Below are 14,711 nucleotides of genomic sequence, written 5' to 3'. Positions count from 1 at the left end.
TGACCTTGTGTTATTAATCAGAGCATTTTAAATATGTAATTGAGTTTTTATCTCTTAATATTTCTTAATAGAAGAGTTGAAAAAACTATCCTGGCTTCAGTATGGACCTTCAAATGGAAAATTGTTGAATGAGAGATGCCTTCATTCCAGACACTTCTGGAAGATTACACAGTGAGCTATTATTATGAAGATTTAAGGCTACTTCAGGCACATGATGGGGGTATCACAAAAGATAAAGAAATAGTTATTTAATAAGGTATTGGGTGAAATCCAGTGTCTGATTGCTGAGTGGGATTCCATACTCTTTCTGGAACCTTTCCTTACCTCACAATCTGAAAGGACGGATACTCTGGGTCACATTTTTTAGTTATATCTAATAGTAATGATTGAATGGTTTTTTTAATATAATTTTTCCCTCCTCTTTGCATATTCCAGTTCTTTCCTGAGGTATTGCAGAATATTCCTGATCTGGGTGAGGGAAATAAATAGGGTTTCATAGCTTAAATTGAAGTCTGTTGGATGCAGCCCTTTAAGTGTGAATGCCTAGCTTTGGAGAAGAAGAGGGAGTTACTTTACTCTTTTCCATTTCTGCTGTTAGAAACAGTTCCATCAATGGAAACATACTATTGGAATTGATTCCAGGGCAATGGGAGAGGATGTAATGAGATTGCTTTCCCCTCAAATGTTGAAATAATTTGAGTTGCCCTGGGTACTATGCAGCTTGACTCAGAAATGCATAGGTTATCTACCTCAAGCAGTAAAATATCTTGGCCCATACTGGGAGCATTCAGTATGGTTGTCATGACTTATAAATAGGTCTTTCTGTATCTTGGGGTAAAACTTCTCTATCCAAATGAAAATTATAGGATGAGCTATAACTCTGAAGTTTCCTCCCAATCTTTCTTTTTTAAATACTGGGACATATTTTTTTCCAAATCAAAATTTCAGTTGTGCTTCAGTCTGCAGTTAGAAAGATGTATGTGTGTGTGTATAGCTATGAACTGTAAGAGGTGGTTTTTAATTAATATGGAATTTTGTGGTAGACTGCCTACTGTAGTATTTTAATTGATCTGAAAGCCATATAATAAATTGGACTGATCCATGCTATGTAATCCAGTCTTATTTTATTGTAAAAATATATAGCTACATACAATAAGGTAGCATACTGCCTGTCAGGTTAAGTCCTAAATATTGCATCAGTTCTTTTGTTGTCTCACAATTGGTCTTTTTAATAACATTTTCTTCAGAAGTTAAATGACTTATTACTTTACTTTCTTTTCATAATTTTGTATACAAAAAAGCAACCAAAATCTTTGATTACTTTCAGCAACTGTCATATAGATCTATGTGGTTGCAGAATTGTTAGAACTACATTGTCTGTATCTATATACTACTAAAACTCTTGTGTATTTGTCTGTTTGTAATCTTGGGGACATGCCGGGATGGGGAGCAGGGGTGCAGTTTTCCTTACAGTCCGTGGCTCCCTTTGTTCCCCCTTCCCCTCAGCAAAGTGGCAGGCAGTTCCGTGGGTCAGCTGAGGAGGAAGAAGAGTGATTTCGAAAGCTCCCTGCCAGCTTCCCACAAGCAAAGCCAATGGGGAAGCCAGCAGGAAGTCAGAAGTCGCTCCCGCTCCCACTGCTTTTTTGCCCGCCTGTGGTAATTCTGTTCTCTGTTTAGGTAAAGAAATATCTCTGAAAGGATGACCCAATGGGTCACGGTTGTCTAGTAATATTTCATCTTATATTTCTCTCATTTTTATAGCACTTTTCTATTGCTGTTCTTTTCTTTTAAAAAAATACCAAAGCAGTTTAAACAATTATATTAAATACAATAACAAGGTTGTGCTCCCAGTGTTGGAAATAAAGCTTCTTCCAATTTTGGCTTGGCAGCAGCCAGTGATGTTTTTGCATAAATATGTCTTTCAGGCCAATGTTAAGCACTGTAGCTCTGGGTTAGAGCCTCACCTTTGCAAGATGAAAAAAGGAACCAGTGAGGCAGTACTTGATGATTCTTGGCATAGTACCTGAAAGGGTATAAAGAAAGATCCTGGTATTCTAGTTAAAGGCTGAATTAGCATATTTTTCATCTGTAATTTCTATAAAAAGTATAGAAATTCTAAGAGTTTAAATGGCAAGAGGTGGGGAGAACTTGGATTTAGCAACTAACATGTAATTGTAAGACAACTGAAATGTATGCAATCAGTTGCAGGATAATGAATTGAACCTACTTTATAATTAGCACCAAATGCTTTGCAGATTGTAACTGTTCCCTTGAGATAGGATCAACCATTCATCTCTATGAGTTCTTATTTTTATGTTGTTTGCTTAGAATTATAGAGATCTAAGAAGGCACTGTTTTGGAGTTACTTCACTTAGATTATGCTGAGCTTCTGAAAGACTCAATCTGCTAGAGCCTCTGGAGTAATCTGTAAACACTGCTTTAACAGGATGACCTCATCCACAATATAACCAAGCAAGTTTTGTAGGGGGCATTTTATACGTTTGCCTATCAACTCCTACAATTCTGGCATAGAAATGTTTTTGAAGAACAACCTAGAGATACTAACTAGTTCATTGCTTTGGAATGTGTAGCCTCTCTGTAATCCTTCCTGCATACCAATACAATCAGCAGTGCATCTAATGGGATGTTGAGGATACTCTCATTAGCTACAGAGTGAATCCTTATGCTACTTTAGATTTGTTTATTTACAATATTTGTAGACCACCCAATCATGAGATTCTGGGCAGTATGCAGCAAGGTAGAATGACTGGGCAAAATTGCATTATTAGTTGCTAAAATAATTGGTTAATTTCCAGTTCAAATTTTCTTAAGATTTCAGAATATACTCTGATTTTGTTACTATGAAAATAAAGATACTAAGAATTAGTAGCCTAATGTTAGCCTAATGTTCTGTGTATTTCAGATAACGTTGCCTCTGGTTAACATTTTTAAACATAAACCCCCAGTTATGTGGGTGGGTATGTTGCTATGTGCTATGTGATTATCTTTTTGTGCAGTTTTTGGACATTTTATATTGCTTATTCCACCTTTGATGAAGAGATGTTAATTATACATTGTGCGTGCTTTACTATAAGTTTATGTATAGAAATGGTCACTTGTTTCAATTGCATCAAATTTTGTCCAAGATGTGATGAGGTACATATATCCCCAGAGTACAGTCGAAAACATTATGACCAGTTTTGAGGGATGGAACAATCTTGCCTCATTTCTAAATGTTACTGATTCAGAGAGAGGTTTTTTTGGGGGGGGGGGGTTGTTCCAGTTTGCTTCATTGCCAGGTGTTTGACACTGAGTAGAGTTTTAAAAGAATAAAGTTTATGGCAGCCTTTGGAAATTACCAACTCCAGGGACTCTTAGTTTCCTGCTGTGAAAGTTTCTATTTTCAAAGCACATCACTTTTAGTAGGAATGTTACAGTGGTCCCATATCCTGCTTCTCACAGAGAGCTGGGTTTTGCCCCTGAATATGAGACAGCTACTGAAGAGGTTTCCTTGCTGCTAACAAAATTAGTTTCAATATGTTGCCAGTGAACAATGAGTCTGTTTCCAACAGCTAATGGAATTTAGCTGCATCAGCTATTAATGAAAATGGTTTTGTTTTCCTTTTTAACTTCAGTACATGCTACCAATATCCCAGTTCGTGTGTTATGGAGCTGGAAAGGAATGACCAAAGCAACATGCAACTTCTGTTCCCTTTCCTTACAAACCCTTTTTCTTACTCTCTCCTTGCCCTAGCAGTAGGAAGCCTTTGTCTGAGGTTTTCATCTGGAACAACTTTTCCACACTTGTTTTCGTGTTCTGTTAGATTACAGGGCAGCAGGCCTACCTTTGAAGCTCCTTTCTCTTTTGTTTCTCTGCTGTGCACTCCAGTAATTAACTTTGTCCTTCTTTTATTTGTTCCAGTCAATCGCAGTCCACTCTGCTGAGCATCTTCTCCCAGGAGTACCAGGTTAGAAGTTTTCTCCTTTGTGAGGGTTGACAGGTGCCTAATTGAATGATGAATGTCCCTTTATTTCTTTGTAATTGAACTGCCAGCTTTCTGATTGGTTTGGAGGATGTTCCCCTTTCCCCATCAAGAACCGCCTGAGTCTCGGTGGATGGCTGCCAAGCCTACCCATCCATCTGTCTAATAACATCTAGCCTTTGCTTATTTGGTGGACCTGTAATAAATTATGCTAAACCATTATTATTCTGACAATAATAATTTCCCTGTGTTGCGTGGTTCCATGTGCTAAATGTTTGCTGACTTGCACTGTCAGTGCTGCTTTCCATGGCTGACAGAGATGATGATAAATGACCATTGCCGGAGTGGCAGAAGGCAAGAGAGGCAGAAAATGGAGTCATTTATCATGAGATGACAGGTGTCAGTCAAGTGGCAAGTCTCAATGGAATTACTTTTTGTAGTTTTCAAATAAGTTGTTTTTAAGCAATGTTCTTCCTGGTTAAAAATGCCAATTGAATTGTAAACCAGAGTGCACAGGACTTGGATGGAATTGATTTGAAGGGAAATTAATATAAAGGTTGAAAGAGAGAACAAGTTTTTCCTCTGCCCTTTGTAACCCTAAGCAAACTTATTTAGATTCAATTACTATGACCTTACTGCCTTTTACATATATGCTGTATTGCACTACAGTCAAAAGATGTTTCATTTAATGCATAAATAAAAAATAATTTCAGGAACTAAATCTAGGATTTTGAGGGGGAGATGAGGGTGGGGGGAGATTTCCAGGCATTTGTTACTGGATTTTATACCTGGTTTATTACAAAGCTTTGTTTTTATTTTTCAGAAATTAATCAAAAGAACACATGCAAAACATCATACTCCAGAGGCAACTGAAGCTTACTATCAAAGGTATGAACTATTCAGACTATTGGATGATACCTGCCCATATGTAATCCAGAATTTTCTAAAAATAAGTGGCAATTAGCCACTGAGAAGATCTGTTAGGTCACAATCCAGTCACTTGGTGCATTGTAGATGTCCCATTTAGCACACTTAGGCGAGTTCAGTCCCACTTAGGTGGGGTTAACTGTGCCTTCTTTATTGAGGATTTTGGTCTTGATTTCTGGTAGTCTTTGTTATTTCATATATAAGGTGGTTTTGAGAATTTCCATGCTAGTTTTAATATGACAAATGGTACTAGTGATGCTTATATATCAACCTTGTTGACTTCTTCTAATTTTAGCCATTTTTTAAAAAAACAGCATAGAAATTAAAAAAGTTTACTACCTGTTTCATAAACAGAGTTATCATAAAGCCCTTTAAAATAGCCATAAACCTTTAATATATCATTTCATAAAACTGTTCCTGATGATGTGCACCTGCAGTTAATAAACTGTAATTGAAATTAGTTATAGGTTATTAGTATTTCTATTGACATAGACATCTCCATAACATAATTAGATTGTAAGGCTATCTGGATTGGATATTCAATTGAAATGTTACTCTTTAGATTAACTTCTGAATAATCTTTTTGGCATGTAAGATTGTACTTGTAATTATTGATATCTGAGGTGTATACTTTATTAGAGTCCTAATAAATAAATAGCCTTTTAATATCTTGGGGGAAGCAAATTATATTGTACATAGATGTATCTGTTATCCAGTTCATATCGACTGATATTTTGATATTTATATTTATATATATAATATTTATATAATATTTATTTTTATATCACATTTCCTCCCAAAAGACTACTATATTATTTTTGTTTACACTGTTTTAGCACATTAATGTGTTCTTCAGGCATTTGCTTGTTCCTAGATTAAGAGAACTATTGCAAGAGTTGAGTAGCAATTTTCTCTTAGAATTGTATGACATGTGTATGATTGAACAGCAGAAAAAATATGGTTGTCATAAAAATTGCATAAAAACTTTATAATGTGTGTGTATTTATATATTTATATATAAAATAAATGAATCAAGGAACAATATAAAATCATGATGCATTTTCATTATATAGTATATTATATACAATGTTGTTTGTAAGTAATGTTAAATGTACTTAATCCATTACTTTGGTTCATATAAATTGTAACTGAAAGCAACCAGTTTGCTTTAATAATTAAGTAAATCTAAATATATAAATAATATGCACTTGGCAGGCATAAATTAGAAACTATGTCCATAGTGAGCCAGAAGTATAAAAGCCTAATCAACATTAAGAAATTGTGTGATCAATAGCATTAAATCCATAGATTTTAGTTAGAATTTAATGTTCCTGCTGCTGATATACAGTTTGTAATATTAAACTGGATTTATAGTGTAACAGTTAACATGTCTATTCAGAAATAAATATAATTGAGTTGAATAGAGTTTATTCCCAGCTAGGCAGGTACAAGATTGCAATCTCTGGAAGACTGTTCCAGTTACTGTGTCATGATATTATAATGGATTAATACCAATTTCTTTTGTGACCTAGCATATGGACATAGGCACACGCAGATACCATACAGTTTGAAAATTGTACTTATTTATTTCATAGAATCATAGGCTTGGAAAAGGCCTTGGTAGCTTTCAAGTCTAAGCCTCTGCCCAGAGCAGGAACCCTCAGACCATCCCAGACAAATGCTTGTCTAAACTTTGTTTGGAAACCTCCTGTCCTAACAGCCAGGAGCCACGCTGAGACAAGGAACAGGTCTCTAGTGTTTTATTACTGCTACATAACAGAAATCCTAACAAACTGAAGAAGCGTGGGAAAAACCCAGCCATATAAACCCCAAAGGTTAAGGCGGGCCCGATCTGTGTCTCTTGGAATAGCTACCTAATTCCTCAGTGCTACGCATGCGCTTTACAGCCTGGATGGGAGCCCCCTGCTCGCCATCCTTACTCATGACATCTCCAGTGATAAAGTGCCTACAACTCCAAGGAGCAGGATGTTCCACTGATTAATAGCTCTTACTATCAGGAAATTCCTCCTTATTTCAGGTGTGGATCTCTCTCTTTGAAGCTTCCACCTTTGGCTTTTGTGCTGCTCTCAAGGCACTGTGGAGAATAAATCTAGAATCTCTTCTCTGTGACAATTCTTCACACAGTATTCTAAGTGTGGTCTGCCCAGTGCAGCATAGAGCAGAACTACCACTTCCCATGATCTTGACATTATATCTCAGTTGATGCAGCCCAAGATAGCATTGGCTCTTTGGCAGCTGCAGCATGCTGCTTTTCATGCTTAATCTGTGGTCTACCAGTACATTCAGATTCTTCTCACAAGTACTACTTCTGAGCCAGGAATCACCTGACTTGTTACCTGTGCATCTATTTTTCTCCCCTACCTAAGGCAGAACATTACTTTTCTCACCATGGAACAGTATTTTGATGGAAAGGGCCCAAAGTTCAAGTTTATCAAGATCCTTTTAAATCTTTCTAAGGTGTTAGCAATCGCCCCATCTCTGTGTCGTCCTCAAATTTGATGAGCATCCCTTCTGTTCCCTCATCTAAGTGATTTATAAAAATGTTAAAAAGCATTTATAATGTTGATAATGTGCCCACGATTCAGAGTATCTTGTAGCAAGTCACAATCCATACAAACAAGACAAAAAAGAAAACAATGAATTAAAATGAGTAATTACTTCATTTATAAAAATAATGAAATGCTGATCTATATGCTGATAGAAAGGTATAGTCAGGTTTTAGATACTAAGTTGTGGCAGAGTGCTGGAAAGGGTTTGGCCTGAGAGATCAGAAAAATCACACACCAGGTATTTCTATAAAAATAAATGTATTTGCAGAAAGCACAAAAACATATTTACAAGCTCATGCATTCACACGCAGAGCTGAGAGTAGGACTGGGAAGAGGGCAGATAGAAAGGAAACCGAAAAAAACAAGCCCAGGCAATCTGCCCTCCAGGCAAATCAGGAGCTTTACCTTATATGGTCATGCCTTTTCACACCCAAAACTAAGGATACTTAAGTTTGACCTGTTCACCCTGCCAGAGTGATTTGTTACCATAGTAACCTTAATGGCTTGGTCCTTGCAAAAACAAAGAACTACCAACATAAGTTCCAAAGGTAAGAATAAAACAGCAAGCCTTCATCTGGCTCCAAAAGACAGGTTGCTTTGACACAAGCCTAACCTCCACAGGAAGGGCATCCCAGAGTCAGGAGGCCACAACAAAGAAGACCCACCTATTGCATCCCACATAATGGTTCTCTCAGCCAAGGACAATGACGAGGAGTCCCAAAGCAGGTATAGCATTCCAGCAGGTATATACTAGGAGGGGCACTCCCTGAAGTCCTTACATCATTGCTTAGAGTGAGATTTTTGTCTTTTCTACCATAACAATAATATAATGAGAATTCAAAGGTTTGATGGAGTCTATTTCTAATATGAGATTTTCAGACTTGCACTTGCTTGCAATTATTGCTTGTTAACTATAGATTATCCTCCTTTTTTTTACTGTGGATTCTGAACTCATATTCAGTATTCAAGGTATTCAAGGTATAATTTATGTAGGATTTTTAACTTGGATAAAATACATAATGTAAATTGAATTATGGCTTAATTTAGGAGACACTGGCAAAGCCTGCTTGTCGACTTCCAAACAGAGAAACCCTAAGAAGAAGGATATGCCTCAAAAGAAATGTGCTTAAGGCAAACTGTGGTTTTCCAATTATAATTCTTCTCATTGACATTATTAAAAAATTAATATGTGTACTACATCATTGTTCAGTGACCTGGTATCTATAAATTACCATCTTGCAATAATATTAAACATTGTTATTTCTTGTAGTTTGTACCTCAGGTTTATCATGAGTTCTTTGCAAGATATTTATGCAATGGTCCTGTGCACATATTAACTGCCAGTTTAATATGCAGATCATTGTTCTGTAAGTGTCTATTAAAGTATATCTTTTATTAAATATAAGAAAGTAAAGATGACTTTGAGTCCATGCACTTTTCTTGGCAGCATTTCAGAAGTGGTTTGCCATAGGCTTCTTCCAGGATATTTTTTCAACTTCCGAATCTAGTTTGCCCCTCTGAAATTCTCTGTGGTCTGCCATCAAACACTACCCAAGTCTGACCCTTTCTGTTCTGGCTTTTCTTCCAAGCTCAGAGTCAAGGCCAAGGAGTTACTAAAAATGCCACAGATATCTTCTTCCCTAAAGAAGGAGATTGCAAGATGTATATAATAATCTTACTGAAATTAGGAAAAATATATCCATGTTTTAATTATGCTAACATGTATATAAAATATAAATTGTTCTCCAGTGTGATAAACTCAAATATCTGTCAGTAGTCTGTGTAAATATAGGTACAATTCTTTTTCCAAATTCTTAATGTGGGCCGATCTTCATTTCTTTATCAGTTACATGGTGTTTAGTTGTCTCCAAAAGCTAGAATTTTAGGAGAGAAACAATAAACTCTTCACCCTTTAATTAATTATGTAAATTCCAAAGGCAGGATGCTTAGTGTCACAAACCTGCACTGTGAGCAATCAGGGTTTGAATAGATTGCATGAAGTGAGAATTACAGGTCAGTAAGTTCATAGCCATGGAGATATTTTGGTTCCCTTGTGAATATAATAAAGCTATTGTAAACACTGTAATAATTAATTGATAACCACCCCTTTGACTTAAAAGATTTCCCTAATGTTTTCAGTCAAACTCATTTTTAGAGTTGTACAAAGTACTTAAAAAAAAGAGAGAGAGATCCAGAAATATCTAAGCATACATCTAGCTTATAAGTCTACCATGAAGGAATGAACACTACATTCAGTTAGTGCTGCAGCTATACGTTTCTCTAGGTGTTTGAATTTTATTTTATTTTCCGTTTCTGTTCTATTTTTCACTTGAAAAAAGCTTACAGAATGACAAATAATTGTCTGTGCTTTCTATTATTATAATACAAATAATTAGAAGGTGCTAAAAAGAGCAAGAACTTTTATCCAACTTCCCCTCCTCTTTTTTAAAAATAACAAGAAGCCTTTCTTCTTTACCTTGTTGTAGCTGCTGTTAGAAAACACTGAGGAATGCATGATTGGCTGTTACAGCTTCCTGATTTTCTGCTAAGCCTACTCCCTCAGTATTTGCTTGCCAGAAAGCAGGGGACAGGTATCACCAGCCTGAGCATGGATAGCTCAGTTAACTTTGGCCAACAGTTTTGTAGGCTGCACTGGAAGTTTGTTTTTCCTTTAATTCCCATGACAATTATCAGTACATGTTGGCAATGGTTTTCTTAACTGTCTGTAAATCTGTGAACACTGTTTTGTTTTCATATGGCCACCAATTCAGCATAACCAACGACTTTGTGGTTGAAGCAGTAATTTACTGTTACTGACAAGCCAAGGGCTAATCAAAATAGGCCAGGCATGGGGAATGTTTTTTTCTGTTGAGGGCTTCAGTCCCTGGGGATTAATGTACCAGGTGCAGCATACTGTTGGTTGGCACTTCCAAAGCCAAAGCAATGTGTTACTTCCTATTTCCTCTTTTCTGCCTCTCTGTCTCTCTTTTTCCACCCCTAGTTGGCAGGGGAGCACATACAGATAGTCCTCATTTAGTGACCACAATTGAGACTGGCACCTTGATCATTAAACAAAGCAGCTGCTAACTGAAACTGCAACTGTGCTTATAATCCTACTTCAGCTTTCCTTTGCTTTACAGACCTGCTAAGGTCATAAATGAGGGCATTGGTTACAAAGTTTTTCATCACTGTTGTAACTGTGAAAGATCTCTATCTGAGGCAGTCACTAAACAAGGAGTACCTGTATATCATTCCTTCAAAAGATTTGAATGTATGGTTTTCATCATACCCTGCTTTTTACCATTTTGCCCATTTCATCTTCCCACTTTTTAATTTCTCATAGGCTCTGCCCAACTGCATAAAAGAAACTAGACTCATAAAACTAAGCCAATTCCAGTATAGATAGTACAATTTAGACAATAAAGTATACTCCTTCAGAAGTGAAATTTGTAGTGTTCATTTCTTTAAAAAATAAAGATAGGTAACAGATTGCCCTCCAGATGTTCTGGGACAGAACTCCCATTATTTCTGACATTTGGCCAATTTAGCTAGGGCTGATGGTTAATATAATAAAATTTAGTAAAAATGAACATTCACATGTGAGTATTGACAATTCCCAATTATATTTGTGATTATTTGAAATGTCAAAGCTCAGTAAATATTAAGAATAATCTAATCTGATGGTCAGCATTATTATTATTTTTTTTAGAATTTTTATCCCACCTTTATTATTTTTATAAATAACTCAAGGCAGGGAACATACCTAAATACTCCTTCCTCCTCCTATTTTCCCCACAACAACAACCCTGTGTGGTGAGTTGGACTGAGAGAGAGTGACTGGCCCAAAATCACCCAGCCAGCTTTCATGCCTAAGGCAGGACTAGAACTCTTTAGTTCATGCATTGAAATGTAAAGAAATATGTATCTATTTCTAACCATTCACAAATATATTTGTGATAGTTGATACTTGCAGTAATGTTTGCTGTAATGCTTCTGAGGTTAATAGGCCTTGTGTATGCCATCCTGAACTCCAGAAGGAAAATAGTTCTTAATACTAAATTAATAAGTACAGTAAAAACTTGAACCATAGTCAACTGCACTAATGAAAGTGCATAATTATTGAAAGGGACATTTTATGTATATAGATGATTGAGAAAGTTTTCTGCTGTAATGCTGAGTCCTTCATAAGCCTAGGATGCTTCTGCAGATGTCTTAATAATGGCCCAATTTCTGGACCATTATTAGCTCTACTAAGACAGTGAGATATCCAGTTGTCCTGGTATCCCCGTGTTGACCTATGGGAGACTTCTATTCGCTTTAGTACAAACCTCTTCATGACTGGAAACCTTACCTGATTACAGATCTCAGTCATGAAGAGGTGCATTCAAACCAACATGAGTTAAAATATCCTGCAGTCCTATCCAATCAGCATAGGATGGATGTGTCCAGAATGTGCAAAGATGTTGGATTTGAGACCAGAATACACCTCTCTATATATGTTCCTATTTTTTATTCAGGCATAACATACGTAAATTAACTCCTAATTTATTGCAAAGCCCAAGTGCCTTGAGTTCATTCTGAGCAATTAAGCTTTATGAGTATATAGATTTGCTTCAGAATTCTTTGGAATGAGTATAGAATGCAGGAATATTTTTAATAATGTATACATATTTTATGCAGATTGTTGCTGTATTTCTCCTTATTTTTTCATTGCTTGGCTACAAATATTTTCCCTCTTAGCTGGTACTTGATCTACCATGTGTCAAAGCATCTGCTGTAGTTACATCATACGCAGTACTACTTGTATTTCCACAGGAGTTTGGAACCCAGGTTACTTACCTACAGTTTTCTGCCCCTTTCAGATTTTTTGAATGTTTTCATATCTTTGCCACTGAATGTTGTTAGAGCTCTGAGTAGGTCCAGCTGAGGAGAATCTGAATGAATAAATAGCATCAACTTTGGTGCTAGTTTCAGCCATGTGCTAGTATAGAAAAAAATAATTGTTCCATAATTCAATCAGTTCAGTTAAAGATATAAGTGAAGGTCCCACGTGAATGCCATGTGAATACTACATTAAACAAATAAGAACTGATTTGCACCAACCCTGCCCTATATAAATCTCATACACGTTGGCTCCACTTACCACAGTGAAGTTCTCATCTAACATATTCTAGAGGCACGTCGTGCCCCATTCAAAAGAAATTGTTGAGTCACAAAGAACCCAGAAAAACACCCAGGGATATTTGGCTTCTTTTGTCTTGGCTGAATCAGTGTTCATGACTCCATCATTAGTAAAACATTGGGTAAAAATAGGATTCATATGATAAATTATCAAGGCCAAACCCATTGCTCAGTACATTGATGTTCATCTCAAGTGTACCAAAAAGGCACTTGATTCCCCTCCAGACTTCACAGGCAGATGAATCAAAAGTAAAACTTTTTGGACTATATGAATGTCATCATATCTAACAAAAAAAAACAAATACTTTATTCCATTTACACTGTTATCAGTGATGGAACTGGTGCTATCGTGCTTTGGAAATGCTCTGCTGCCTCAACTTTGCTGCCTCAACTAGCCATCACTGAACAAAGGATGAAGTCTGTTCTGTATCAGAAAATACGTTTGGGCCATCTCAGTCATCTGAAGCTGAAACATAGGTGGGACATGTAGCGAAAAAGATTCCAAAAGTAGAAGCAAGTCTACAAGAGAATGGTCATCCATCCAGAGCATAGCCAGGTCAAAATCCAGAGCTAAATCCCTTAAAAATTTATGACAGGATCTGACATTAGCAGTTTGTGCTAGAAAACACTCAAATGTTACTGTATTGGAGCAGTTTGCCATGGAAGAATGGGCCAAAACTGATGCAGTGTGAGAGACTGATCACCAATTGCACAAATAGTTTGGTTTCAGTTATTACAGCTAAAGGTGGTGCAACTAGTTACTGGATCTAGAAGGGCAATTACTTTTTCACACTGGTACATCGTACTTCAGATTACATTGTTTATGAAATAAATGAAAGAAGCACCAGGAGTTCAGGCAGACTTTATATATATTTATATATTAGTAGAACCCACCTGAACCTCTGATAAGATTCAGTGGCAAAGATATTCAAACATTCCGAAAATACAAAAGAGATTAATACTTTTTTCATAGACCTATATGTTTTATCACTAAACAATGCTTTTATTTTAATCCGTTCAATCATGTCCAATTCTCAGAGACTGCCTGGACAAGTCCCTGCAGTTTTCATGGCAAGGTTTTTCAGAAGTGGTTTGCCATTGCCTTCTTCCTAGGGCTAAGAGAAAGTGACTGGCACAAGGTCACCCAGTTGGCTTTGTCCCTAAGGCGGGACTAGAACGCACAGTCCCCTGGTTTCTAGTCTGATGCCTTAACCACTACACCAAACTGGCTCTCTAGTTAATATAATAATAATATAATAATATATTATAATATATAATAGCAATGCTAGTGATACTTTAAAAATATAGGAAAAGTTCTGGCACTCTGCACTAACTGTTTTGAATTCCACAGAAGCATAGTTTATACAATTGAATATGTCCATCATATGATAATTATATATTATTATTATTCCATTATATCAGAAGTTACTCATGGGAAGGTCTCAGTAAGAAAGGTTATTGGAGAACTAATTTTGTCAAAAATGTAGCAACTGGAAGATGTAAACTTTGACTTTTGATATGATATAAATATTTCTAGCAGGGAAACAGTACATTGCAACAATTCTATTTTCAAGCTAATATCCACTGGATTCTTGAGATGAAAGGGATGATATGCCAGTCAAAGGTCCTTAACTCATTTATACTAATTACAAAAATCTATATTTCTCTGCTTCAGCAAAGGATCGTTACCTTGCTGTGGTGCTGGAGCTTGAGCACTTCAATGATGCCATGAGCTAAACCGTGAAAGGCCACCCAGGACGGGAAGGTCATGATAGAGAGGTCAGACTAAATGCAATCCCTGGGGAAGGTAATGGCAACCCACCCCAGTATTCTTGCCGTGAAAACTAAATGGATCAGTACAACCAGAGATATGTCGGTATACCATTGGAAGATGACACTCCCAGGTCGGAAGATGGTCAAAATGCTACTGGGGAGGAACAGAGGATGAGTTCAACTAGCCCCAGACGTGATGACGCAGCTAGCTCAAAGCCGAAAGGACAGCTAGCAGCCGACAGTGCTGGTGGTGAATGGCGAATCCGATGTTCTAAGG

The 14,711-nt window shown here is 36.7% G+C and overlaps 1 protein-coding gene across 4 annotated transcripts in view; it reads left to right on the top strand.

Moving 5' to 3' along the window:
- CDIN1 (CDAN1 interacting nuclease 1) overlaps positions 1–14,711 on the top strand; it is a 180,934-nt gene that overhangs the window by 24,822 nt on the left and 141,401 nt on the right. For all 4 annotated transcript variants that reach the window (XM_063289994.1, XM_063289997.1, XM_063289995.1 and 1 more), the window contains exons 2-3: positions 3,923–3,968; positions 4,807–4,871. In XM_063289994.1, coding sequence (XP_063146064.1) covers positions 3,923–3,968; positions 4,807–4,871 — 111 coding nt within the window. The remainder of the gene's footprint in view (positions 1–3,922; positions 3,969–4,806; positions 4,872–14,711) is intronic.

Source organism: Candoia aspera, chromosome 1, assembly GCF_035149785.1.
Source record: "Candoia aspera isolate rCanAsp1 chromosome 1, rCanAsp1.hap2, whole genome shotgun sequence".
In the NCBI taxonomy this organism is placed as follows: Eukaryota; Metazoa; Chordata; class Lepidosauria; order Squamata; family Boidae; genus Candoia; species Candoia aspera.
This window is presented reverse-complemented; position numbering and strand designations above follow the sequence as displayed.